The sequence below is a fragment of the Etheostoma cragini genome, chromosome 5 (assembly GCF_013103735.1).
Source record: "Etheostoma cragini isolate CJK2018 chromosome 5, CSU_Ecrag_1.0, whole genome shotgun sequence".
Classification (NCBI taxonomy): Eukaryota; Metazoa; Chordata; class Actinopteri; order Perciformes; family Percidae; genus Etheostoma; species Etheostoma cragini.
This window is the reverse complement of record NC_048411.1, coordinates 24,704,311-24,716,991: the sequence shown is the minus strand read 5'-3', so window position 1 is coordinate 24,716,991 and position 12,681 is coordinate 24,704,311. Positions and strand designations below refer to the sequence as shown.

The 12,681-nt window shown below is 38.7% G+C and overlaps 1 protein-coding gene across 1 annotated transcript in view; it reads right to left on the bottom strand.

Moving 5' to 3' along the window:
- The window catches only part of dapk1 (death-associated protein kinase 1), an 80,351-nt gene that overhangs the window by 50,024 nt on the left and 17,646 nt on the right, over nucleotides 1–12,681 (bottom strand). The window contains exon 3 of the mRNA XM_034871425.1: nucleotides 1,351–1,572. Coding sequence (XP_034727316.1) covers nucleotides 1,351–1,572 — 222 coding nt within the window. The remainder of the gene's footprint in view (nucleotides 1–1,350; nucleotides 1,573–12,681) is intronic.

Below are 12,681 nucleotides of genomic sequence, written 5' to 3'. Positions count from 1 at the left end.
GCCACACCACTCCACAAAAACAGTATTCATCTTTTCATATTGTCAATGATCTGATAACGTTACAACGACATTAAGGTGCAAGCATCATTACTGCAATGTGCTATGTGGTTGGACAGATACATCTGGGTGGTGACAAGCTGGAGAATTTGCAGAAGCTGTCCTAATCATGTGAGCTTGGTTTTTAGCTGTAAGGTGGACCAAACTATGGAGGGATCATGATTTTACTGCTTGAAACTGAAACAGCCCATAAAGTTGTGCACTAGCTACAGTGAGGGTTCAATACTTTCTCTTGGAACAACAGACCCTTGCTTTGTGTTTTGGGAATGAGGAAAGAGAACAATTCTACAAATGTTTGAAGTTTGAGCAAGTTCATAAAACAAACTGCATTGATAGATTCACTTATCAAGAACCTAATTATTTTGAATCTAAATTCCAATTTTGTTTTGTCTAAAACATCATTAAAACAGCATAATAATAATAAATTAGTCAATTGTTGTACTTTTGGCCAATTTAATGGCATTAATTAAAAGCTGTTAATTAATAATGTTCATTCTGATTTTAAGAATTCTCCTCTGCAGCATTTAATCAAGCCATAAAAATATTGAGATGATATTTGTAGCCCTAAGTGACCTGCTCTACCACATTACTGTATCAAGCTGGACATGAGCCATGGACATAATCACACATACTGTAGGCCCTGTAGAGCCCTGGACTGATTTTGTGGTTGTTATTTTTTCTTGCAATTTAATCATATGCGATCACTAGTCAGGAATGTTGTCGGCCAACTGCAGCCCTCAACACTACGCTCATTACTGCTGGCTGTAAGGTGACCTACTAACTAAGGTGTACTCTATTCTGTGTTCATGTTTATTTGTTCTGTAAGTGGGTCAGCTGAATAATTGTAGTGTAAACTTGAATGCTCTTCCAGTGTTCAGAGTTCCACCTGAACTGGCAAAACCAGTTTAACTGGTGCTTAGTAATCTTTGTGCCACACGACACAACCCAACAATCAGTCTACCTTGCATACTGGTTAATATGAGGAATTGCACAAGATTACAAGATGACTTGGACAAGATTTTTTTTGAAACGTAACACTTTCAAGACCATGCGGTTTTAAGAAAATGCTGGGTTATCCTCTCCTGATTTGTCTCACTGTATGGGCAGATAATATCATTGACCTCTGTGTTTTCCAGGGCCTTTTATGCAAGTCATGGATTTGTTCCCCCGATTATGTTTTAGGAATCTGATTACTACGATTTTGTTTAAACGTTAATCTTATAATTTAAAAAATGTGCCCAGTTGTGAGGAGTATAGAAGTACCGTATAAAAGAAGAAGGAAATGCAACTCACAGCTCCAGGATCAGGATGACCTCTGCCTTGTTTTCAAAGACCTCCTGCAGCGTGATGATGTTGGGGTGCTGGATCTCCTTCAGGATGTTCACCTCGCGCTCTATGTCCTCCCTCGTCACCCCTCGTCGACTTGACTTGCTGCGCCGCTTCTTGATGGATTTCGCGGCGTAGTCCCCACCCGTACCCCTGTGCCGACATCTTCGGACCACAGCAAACTGCCCACTAGTGAGGGAAGGAGAAGAAGAGATTGTCCAAAGGGCCCTCAAGCAACTCTTAAACTCGCTAATTACCACGGTATATATCGTTTTGTGTGCGCCACACCAATGAGGACCCTTTTGACGGAGCCCGGCTAGCTGTTTCCTCGTTTCCAGTCTTTATGTGCGTAAGAAGGAGAGGTACAGCAGGTCCTTCAACCCGGCCGCTGTCGGACTCTACAAACACCTGCACTACCTGATAATGTTGTAGTTTGTGTTCCTGTTTTTCCATTTACTCCACACACTCTGTATATCTTTGTTATCTGTATTTATATTTTTCCATTACAAGTACTTACTTTTTCAATATTATTTATGGTCACAGGTAAATATAATTCATATTATGGTTACCTACTTTTGCTATATTACTTTAATTACATATTCAATTTAATTTGAACGTCACTTACTTACAATGCAATATTGTTTTTTGTACTATGGCCACCGCACTTTACAATACCTTTATTTGACGCCACTTTAGCCCCATGCTCATTGTCTGTTGTTTTCCAGTTCGTTTGTATGTTTACTTGTTTGTTTGTTTTGCTATTATTGTAAAAAAGGCTGCTGTCACAAGGGAATTTCCCCGCTGTGGGATGAATAAAGTAATATTTAATCTAATCTATGCTAAAATAAGCTAACTGGCTGCTCCCTAGAGAATACAGTAAAGATGGATACTTATGGATATGAAAGTGGTATCAACTTTCTCATCTAATTCTCTGAAAGAAAAGCGAACACTGGGAAATTAACTTTTTGGTCCAACAGCTAAATGGCTAGTACATTTATAAATTTTACCACCATATCACCATTGTTTTTTTTGGCTGGTGAGTAAAGCAAATCTACCAGCCACTTGCATATTTTACCAGCATTTGTCTGGTGGATGGTGCAAATCTTTTTAGCCTAAAAGCAAATGACTGTTTTTTAAAATGTCTAACTAAAACTTTACAAATTTAGCATAAACCAATAAGATCTCAAGAAGACTGTGAGGGAAATCCTGACTTAACATTATCTAATTTCTACAAACTATACCTAAGATACTAGAATTTGATGACAAATAAGAGGACAGTAGACAACACAGACAGACAAAATAAACAGAGGACCAGAAATAGATAGGAGTGAACTAATCAATCAGCTGCAAGGACACACTGTGCTCCGTTTCATTTGTTCTCACAGGGTTCATCATAGTTCACTAATACATTAAAAACGCAGCCACCCTGCTTTAGGCCGTATCTGCATCAGTTTCAATGTGGTAAACCCAGACATCAGAGCCAAAAAGTCGTGGCTGGGATAAGGCAATAAAACTGTTGATCAGGAACAGCTTCAGGTAATAACTGGCTGAGGCATCATGCCTGCCTGGAAATAGCAACGAAAGCTTAATAAATAAAAATATATTCCGATCCAAAACAGGGCGACATCAGGTCATACTGTGGAGGTGTTTCAGGGCCTTACTCCATTTTTAAAACCAATTCCTTGGTTATATAAAATGATAATCCACCTGGATTGTTTCCCGCTTTTGATCCGCAATTCCGTCTTTAATTTACAGAAAGAAGCCAAGTGAGACTATCTGTAGTGGGAAAAAGAGAGACTTTGAGCATCCGATAGACAAAAGATCCCCTGCCCCCACCCTCAGAAACCCCTCATAATCAGTTTGACCACAGTGTGTAAATTATATGCAGGCAGCACAGCTCTCGCCGTCAGCAACACATTGATAAGAATCACAACATCAACACAGCTGACATCCAACATCAAAAGCAGTAATACTACACCCCACACACACTCAACTATTTATAAGAAAACAACAACTTTTAGTGCCTATATAAAATAAATTATTCACTACAATTGAGTCCTGCACCTGCATCTACAGAAATATAATTTTAAACTATTTAGCAGGCTTCCTGAAGAATGTTTGAGGAACATGTTTGAGTTCGATGATCCAAACTTTTATGTGTAAATGATTTGCCTCAACGTATAGAAATGACCATATCCATTACTTTTACCGATATTGAAAAATTAGGAACTATTGGTTGAATCTAAATGTTTCTAGCTGAAACAATTAAAGTTGATTAATGGATTAGTAGATTGATCTGCAACCATTCGGATGGTTTAAATCGGTTTCTTTTAAACCACAACACCCACTGTTGACTGATTTTGAACTTTTCTAATATTAATATTGCTTTCTTACTCTGTGTGATAAACTGAATATTTGGGAATTAGACTTAGTTGGTTTAACAAAACAAGTAATTATGAAGCTGCAGACTTGGGCTTTTGGAAAGGCATGCTTCACTGTTGAAGCAGCATTATTACAAAATGTTAATGATAATAAAATAAAACGTAATGAGAAAGGAGAAGCATTTTTATTATTTCAAGTTCCTGTTCTACGCTCTCACCTGCCAGATGTTGTTTCCCTACAGCTCAGTGTTAAGAGGCTGCAGCTGACAGCTGAAGAGCACACATAAGCACTTTTACTGTCAAATGTGGTGAGCCTGCGTTACATTCTAGCACGACCGATCCCACTATGTATGAACAACGCAGAAGCTGTTATGGAATTTCCACCATCATGTTGCCATGCAGCTTTGTTTTTACACACCACTATCTGACTCGATGACGGTGACTTCACTGTCCCTCAACCAAAACGCTGCCAGAAAAACCACTTGGGGAAGAAAGAACATTTGACTGAGGGCTGTTGACGCCTCCGCCGATTGTGCCACTCACGGCCCTGGCAATCGTGAAGCACTTCATGTACCAAACACCCACAGAGGGAGGAAGAGAACAGGGGAGTAGGGGGTGAGAAAAAGAAGGGTGAGAGAAAATGAGAGTGTGCGCCATATTCTCCATATTCTTAGTCTCATATTTTAGATTTCCACAGCCAGAATTACAGCCTTATTATCATGTTATTACAAGCTTCCTCTGCCTTGGCAAAATAAAAGGCCACAATAAAAGAGAGATCCCTGTGCTCTCATTTGACTCCCACAGTCCTGCCAAGACTGCAGTGCACAGTTGTCAAGAAGCAGTTTAGTAATTTAGCTATATGTTCCCACTCTAATCCTCTCTCTACAATGTGTCTCACAATATTTGATGAGTAAATGCAGGCTCCAGACTTGGGCACTGCCAACTGCAGAGGAGCTGTAGAGGAAAAAAGAAAAGACGTAACAGCAAAACTCCCTTGGGCATTATCAGTAACAAAAACGTCACCCTGCTTTGACCCTTGACTGTAATGTGTCCCTTGGCTTGATCAATGGTGTCTGAGGCCACTTCCACATCCATGTGAATGAATCTGAAACTGACGTTTGCATTTGAATCAAAACTTCTGCAACCACACAAACACTTTTAGGTGAATGTGAACGTTTGCTGCTCACCCTAGGGCTGCCACAGTTAGACGATTAATCACTTACGTCATTGTTTCAACAGTTTTAAACAGCTTCTTAAATGTATAATTTCTAATCTGACTGTGAACTGAATATATCTTTACTTTGGATTAGAGCCCTAACGATATATCCGTGGGCCGATATATTCGGGGGGCAATATTAGGCATTTCCCGAACTATCGGTGTCATTTATAGTGACAAATAAATTATTCTGATAAATCCATATTTAAAAAGTAAAATAAAAAAATTGTCGACCATGTTATGCGTGTTGGTTTTTCATAGTTTGTCCACCAGAGGGCGCTCTACAAAGTCCCTGCAACAATGATTGTGTTTTTGTTTAATAAAATTTAAGTTTCATATCTTAAGTTTGTGTTTTAAAACATTTTATTTATCAGAACTTTATAATATTTAAAAGTTCCGCCTCCTAATGTGACAATGTGAGAACTACAAATAACTCCTGTTATAGAAAAATGTTAATGTTTTGTTACACGTTGTTGGATTATTTTTTTTTAAATAAATACATCGCCCGATATATCGGATTTTTAAATAACCAAATAATTGTACCTGTAAGGCTCTATTTTGGTTGATTGGTCGGACAAAAAAAACAGTTTTAGTGAATTGTGATGGGCATTTTTCACTATTTCCATACATTTAAATACCATAGGATTAATAGAGAAAATAATCAGAAGATGAATAGATAATCAAAACAATTCTAAATTGCAGCCCTAGAAGAGCTAAAACATGGTTGAATCTCTCCTTCTTTCTTTTGATTCTGTTTGGCAAGCATAGCCGGTGAGTTACTCCACTGAGTCTAAGTGCTCTGAAAGTGGCACAGCAGAATGCATTAGCACAACCCTGGAAAACTGTTGGTGCTGTGAGGTTAGTTATGCAGGGACTACTTGTGGGTCGTGCACTGTTGATTGTAGCTTGATTTGTTTGCAGCAAAATGGATATTAAGAGGGAAGTTCTATTTGTGGAGCTTCTCACTCAGCAGAGCAGGGTTAATTGGCAATTGTTTTGATAATCAAGCTATTCCTTCCATACATCCATCCATCTTCGTCCGCTTATCCAGTGTCGGGTCGCGGATGCAGCAGCAGTTAAGCAGTTGTTTATGTAATTTTTTAAGCATAAAAACATTCCCCTGGAACAGCTTTTAAAATGTTATGATTTGCTGCTTTTCTTTGTCATGCAATTTAGTAAATTAAACATCGTTAGCGTCTAGTCTGACTGTTGGTCAGACTAAACAAGCAATTTTAAACACGTATTCTGGGAAAGTCACTATTTTTGTGACATTTTATAGAGAACATAGAGAAAGGAATCCTATTAAAATCATACACATTACACTAACATGTTTTGAAGAAAAGTAACCTGATTCTGATGGTTGGAAATTTGTGCTCACAAACTGAATTACCAACTAGTTAAAGGGAATGATGTCTCGGAAGGGACTTGTCCCGCGACTAAGCCAGAGACAAAAAGCAGACAATGTGAAGAGGAAGAGAAGGCTAAGGATGTGGGCTTTCTCATGTTAATGACACTTCCACCCCCATTCATTCTGGCTTCACTCAATTGTGGCTTTCCACCTGTCAGTCAGGTCTCTTTCGTGTAGACAGAAGAGACCGAAACATCAGGATTTAAATTGACAGAAGAGAGCAGATGGCTGTTGTTCACACTGTAACTCCACAATATGTATTCAAATGACTGAACACCATGACATACAGCCAAGGTGCTGACAATACTTAAGTTAATAATTACAGTATATGTTTGCCCTACAAATTCCTGACTTCTAATTCTTATTATATATGAAAATCAACAGTTAAACATGCTAACCACTGAAACTGGAAAAGTAGGAAAGCCAAAAATCTGTCGGAATCTAATCCAAAATGCCAACAGCGAGAAAACAGATCCTCAACAAAAACAAGGAGCTTGCCTAGAACATCTTTCAACTTCAGGCAGAGGAAAGTTTCCACTGCTGACAGTTCATGCCAGAAAAGTGTAATCTGTGAAGCCGTGGGACTTGGGTGTGAAAATACAGTTGAGGATAAGAAAGGAAAACACGAGCGATTTCCTGTTCTTGATTACATGCCATCTGTGCAGTTCTGAAGACATCTATGACACTCTAGATGTTTGTTTTTCCCCATTTACTTGGAATTACATTTACTTCAGTGCAGCACTCTTAAACCCTTATAATGGTTTAAGTCCCACCATGGATCTACTTCAGTGACACAAAAACCTATACAGTATGTAACATGATACGCAGGCAAAAGATCTTGAAAAACAGCAAAAAACAATCTTGTGAGAGATATGTGGGACTGTTGGACTATTGAGCACACCGAAAAGTCCTGTGCAAAAAAATTCAATAATTGCAGACACTTGAAAATATTGTGTGATATTTTGTAAGGGCTCTTATGCTACCAGACAATTAAATAGACAAGTGAAGCCTTGTGCATACAAATTCAAGGCAATTTACCGGACGCACACCACCCTCGAATTCACTCATACAATACATTGAAAAGTTTAGTGTTCAATACAACTATATCTAGTTATCAGTTAAGAGTTTTGTGACTTGCCAAGCTAGGTTCATGCTTGTTTGATACACCTTATTTTGAATGCCTGAATTCAGTGGACAATATTGTTTCTAAAATGATCTTGACTTCATACTACTGCAGTAGTAATAACTTTTGATAGCAATTTCAAACTACTGCTACCAGAGGGACAAAAAACAATACTACACTTAGAAAGTGACATGACTTTCTTGCATGGGCTATTATGTTAAAGCACCTGTTAGGTGTCAGTTTGAGCATACTCTACAAAAGACGTAGGGCGAAGCATAACAGGGACTCTAAAGGAGGAAAGAAAAAGATGTACAATATATAAAGGCACGATAATTACATCATCTTGTCGTCAGTTTTGATAGTGTGACTGATAATAAACTGTGTGATGAGGTTTTGCCAATGTGTAACAGCACTAATGTACGGATGTTTTAATGCACTCTTGTCTTGACTAAGCTACGCAGCAAGAATACTAAGAGAAACTCAAACCAAGTAACGATGTGGGGAGACAGATTGAAAACTGCAAATTACCACGTTCACAATTGCAAATCATTTGTTGGCAAATGCAGTCACCATAGTAGTGATTTGGCATTAGTCCATGTATGTGTAGCTGAGAGGAAATTTGAAAAATAGATACTGGTTCTACCAAAACTGAAAAGATGGGAACGTTTCCAGTCACACATTTAAGCACAGGCATGCTAACAGGTAACAACAACATAGCTAAAAAGTGCACTAGGAAAACAAATACATGTCTAGCATGATGGCATATAGTCTGTGAGAATCAAACTCCACACTTCCCTTATTTTCAAAGCTCTCTGTGAGCTAATAAAGAGAGCGGAAAGTGAGCCCACCCTTTGTTAACACCAGCTGCACACACATACAAACAAGGGTGAAATGGCAGAGGTTCAACTGAACTCCTTGGTGAGGTAGTGGAGGAAACCAAAACCCAACGCTGCCTTGAAAATCAAACTCTCCTTTTTTGAGAGCTGAGACTAAGCTCTTAAAAATCTAGCTGGGAACTAAGTTAACAGGTGTTAATGTGTTAGGCTCCCCCCCCACGTACGATACAACCCCTATGTTTACCTACTATCAGAGGGGAGCTGGGAAATCCCTCTCATCCTCCAGGGATGTTGAGAGAGAGCACTGACTTGCGTAAATGCTGTTGAGCAATTGCACAGATGGGGTAGAGAAATAATGAGCAGGCAGAGAGGAAAACGCCTCCCTGGGAATCACTGACAAACAGTGGCTAGGAAGCTGTTTTTCAAGTGTAGCTCTTCCCCTCAACCCTGTGCAGTGCAAAACCCCAGATAGTCTGCAGGATCAAATTGCTACGTTCCCTTTGTTGCGTTTTAAGCGCAGACAAGGCTTCCTACTTTTGGCCTAATTGCGTCTCTAAAGCAACTGGAGAGAGGGGATGATAGGACAGGAGCTGGTTGGGAAAGAAGGGGAGAGGTTTGTTTTTGTCTGTTAGAGACTTGGATTACCCAACACTGCTGGCTGGAGAGTGGTTTTCTGTGAAAGATGCGGTGGCGGTTAGGGCTGGGTGATATGGAGAAAATCAAACATCACAATTTTTTTGATATTATCGATATTGCAACAATATTCTAGAGTTGACTATTTGTGCTTTCACAAAATATTTACACATTGAGATTTTGGACAAATAATCATCAGTAATGTGGATATATGACTAATAATAATATAGAACTTCAATGTATTTCCCAGCTCTAGCACTACCTGTTGAACATATACCTATGGAAGCACGGTTTCATATACAAAGAACAAAGTAACTGACCCCGCTTCTTAAAAACAGACCTGTTTCAGGTTACGTGCCATGCAGCCATTCAGAGACCAGGCTAAGAGCATTAGTTTAGCCAGTATAACACAGCAAATTAGATTTCATATCTGCTAAAGTGTTGCTTCAAAGCTCCAGCCGTAGACAAGCCTTTATAATACAGCACTGAGGCTGGAAACACCTTTGAAGACTTTTTCACACTGCAGAGTCTACAGAGTCTTATGTTCACTCAGTAAGAAGACCGAGAGAGGCGCCGCCCTGCCTGAATGAAAGTTAGAGGTTGCTGCTCTGACTGAGAGTCTCTGGCCTTGTCAAGACGAGGCAGCGCTGGAACTAAACAATGTTCAGCTGTAATGAACAGCAGAAAAGGCCTTGTAACCAAAAATCAGGGAAGTGGGAAAAGGCCGGGCGAGGAATACATTAGATGCTAACAACACACCACAAAGTGTGGCCAGTGTGTAGGCTGCAGTGGATAAAACAGTCTAGACAAAACCAGCAGCTGGAGATGTTTTCTACATTACTACCTCTTAATCTTTACTGTGTAAACCCCCATGGGAACAGACACACCCAGGAGCAGAAGCAGCTTGTTTACAGTATGTAATAACTATAAATAAATAAGTATGATTTCAAGATAGGAGATTACAAGATAGTATAATCAGATCATCTCTACTTGGCAGTTTACTTTCCAACCAAGGATGCAATAGATGGTGAGAAAAAAAGGGACACACAATCAAAAACTCGCAAAATAAGCAGTTAATCGCACATTTAAATAGGTAAACAAATGATCTGAGCTTCTCATGCACATAATATCAAGCGTATACAAGCAATATGTATTGCTTATACAACAGCGTATACTGTAATAAGCGTATACAACAGCTTCTTCCCTGTAAAACAGCGAACAAGACTCTTAGACTCTTACTGTTGTCAGGAACTTTTGCCCTTTAGGTCATGAAGCACTAACTGCTGATCAGCATCTTTACAGTGGCTAATCACTTCCTGAAACACACAAGTATTTAGGAAGCGTTCGCGGACCACACCAAGTAACACTGATTGTAACATCTTAAGTAGTTATTAGCTAAGCTTTCAGGTAACCGTTTGGTAGGAGTCCCTCAAAACTCTGTGGCACAACTCCCCAACATTGGTCTAAACCTTAATTCATTTTGCAGCCCAGAAACACAAAATATTGAAGCCACTAAATGAAAATATAATTCATGCCAAGAAAAAAAAACAAAGTCTAGTGATATAGAATTTTGTACCAGAACTAGTTGCATCCCCCCCTTATTTTTTTGTTTTGCTTTACACGTAGACACAGGGTTGTGTTCAGAAGGCAGCGTCCCCAGTGTAATTGAAGTGATAAGCAGCGCCTTCTTAAGCTCAGGTCCTGTATGCACATTGTTTGGCACAGCTTGGGCTGACAGCAGCTGAAGATGACACACGCGAGCACACACGCGAGCACACACGCGAGCACACACGCGAGCACGCACGCACACACGCACGCACGCACGCACACACGCACGCACGCTGGCTTCAGGATCTCCGTGATTTCTTTATGCATCTGCATTTCTGACCCTAAAATGCAAGAAATAAACCTGGTACTTTCCCAGTAGAAACATTTGTCTTTAAGCCAGACAGAGCGTGACCAATTCTTCTCTAAGACCAAGCTAGTGCTTGTCTAGACAGCATTAGATGTAAATCATTTACTGCAAAATATCTAATATGATAATAATTTCTATGGTGGTTGAGCTGGAAAATGAAGGTATCATACTAACCCTTCTACATTAAACTTTGCCCTTAATCCTGCCATAATCCATCTATACATTCCACTCTCTTAAATACAGCCTACACTTGTGGGAGTATAATGTATGTATATGTGTATGTATATATGTATATCATGACATTTTATGTCCACCACCCCCACACACACCCCTAAAACACATCCCTCACAGTGTATAAGGATAAAATAAAAGCCCTGCTTGCCACACAGTGCAACATGTTGAAGTCTGTGTGTTTCTGTGTATAAAACACTTGCAGCATCTTGAAGACAATATTTGAGCTTTAAGTACCTTCCCCCTACAGTCATAGTAGCTGCCAAACCAGAACAATTACATCAATGATTTCTCAAAGCAATTAGTAACCTTCAAGCAACTACGTCACCATGCAGCTGTCATTTCATTGATTAGAGCTGACTCATAGCTGGCTCTAAAGACTAAGGACATTTAGTATAACAACATACAATGTAACTGGGTGCTGAAAGGGAATCCCCCACCAAAGTTCCTAATTTTGCATCTTCTCTTTATCGCATTAAAATAAACAACTGAATGCTGTTCAGATGCTTGTCAAATCTCATATCTAGAACTACTTTACTAAAACAGGTTTTAAATTTAAGCAACAGTTTTAAATCTAACATCCCAGTACCAAGAGCATTTGCTAAGAATTAGCCTAGACAAATTGTCAGGAAGGACAATGAAACTACACATTTGGGAAAAGATTAGGCAACATGAACTAAAACAGAAATCCCATCATGTTTTGAATACAAATGTGGCACAACCAAAATCAAAAACATTTTAATTTAGATTTTATCTACTAAATTGTGTTTTCATTTACTGAATGTCCTTGTTTTCAGAGCAGTATACTTTAGTTTTAGAGGGCAACAAAGGCAGCTTAAACAATTAGATGTGATTCACTTGGTCTGTAACTAATGATCCTTTTTATTAGTGATTAATCTGTCAGTTTCTTTGTGAAATCAACTCTACAAAATGTGACAGAATTTTGAAAAATGACAAGTTCACAAGTTCTTGGAAACCACTGTAGCATCTTTACATTTTTTATTATCACCAACCAACAGTACAAAAGCAAAGATTTTCAATTTTCAATGATATTAAACAGGGAAAGGCAGCATATTTTAAAATTCTTTAAGATGGAATCAAAACAAGTTTAGCATTTTGCTGAATAAATGACTGAAATTATTAACAATATCCTTGAGGATTAGGGAAGGACGATATGGTCCTTAAATTGTGTCACAAATTTTCAGGGTTTATCTGCAAGAATTATATTCTTGATGATGTGAACTAATACTGAACAATCTTTTTATTACTTTCAATAACATACACGTGCAACAAAATAAAGGTTATAATTTGATGTCAGCATACACTTCAACAGTCAGAGATAAAAACTAATAAAAACAGTAACTCAGAGTGAGATTCAGTCTGATATGGCACACCCCGATTAGCGAAGCTTTTTCTGATCGACTTAGTGTTTTTACCCTTCCAAATAACTACTTGATAACATGCACATACAATAAAAAAGTTTGTCTTCCTCACATATGAAGTAGTTAGCAGTTGTTGTTTTTTTAAGTTACTGATATTTGATTTAGCTGTGAAA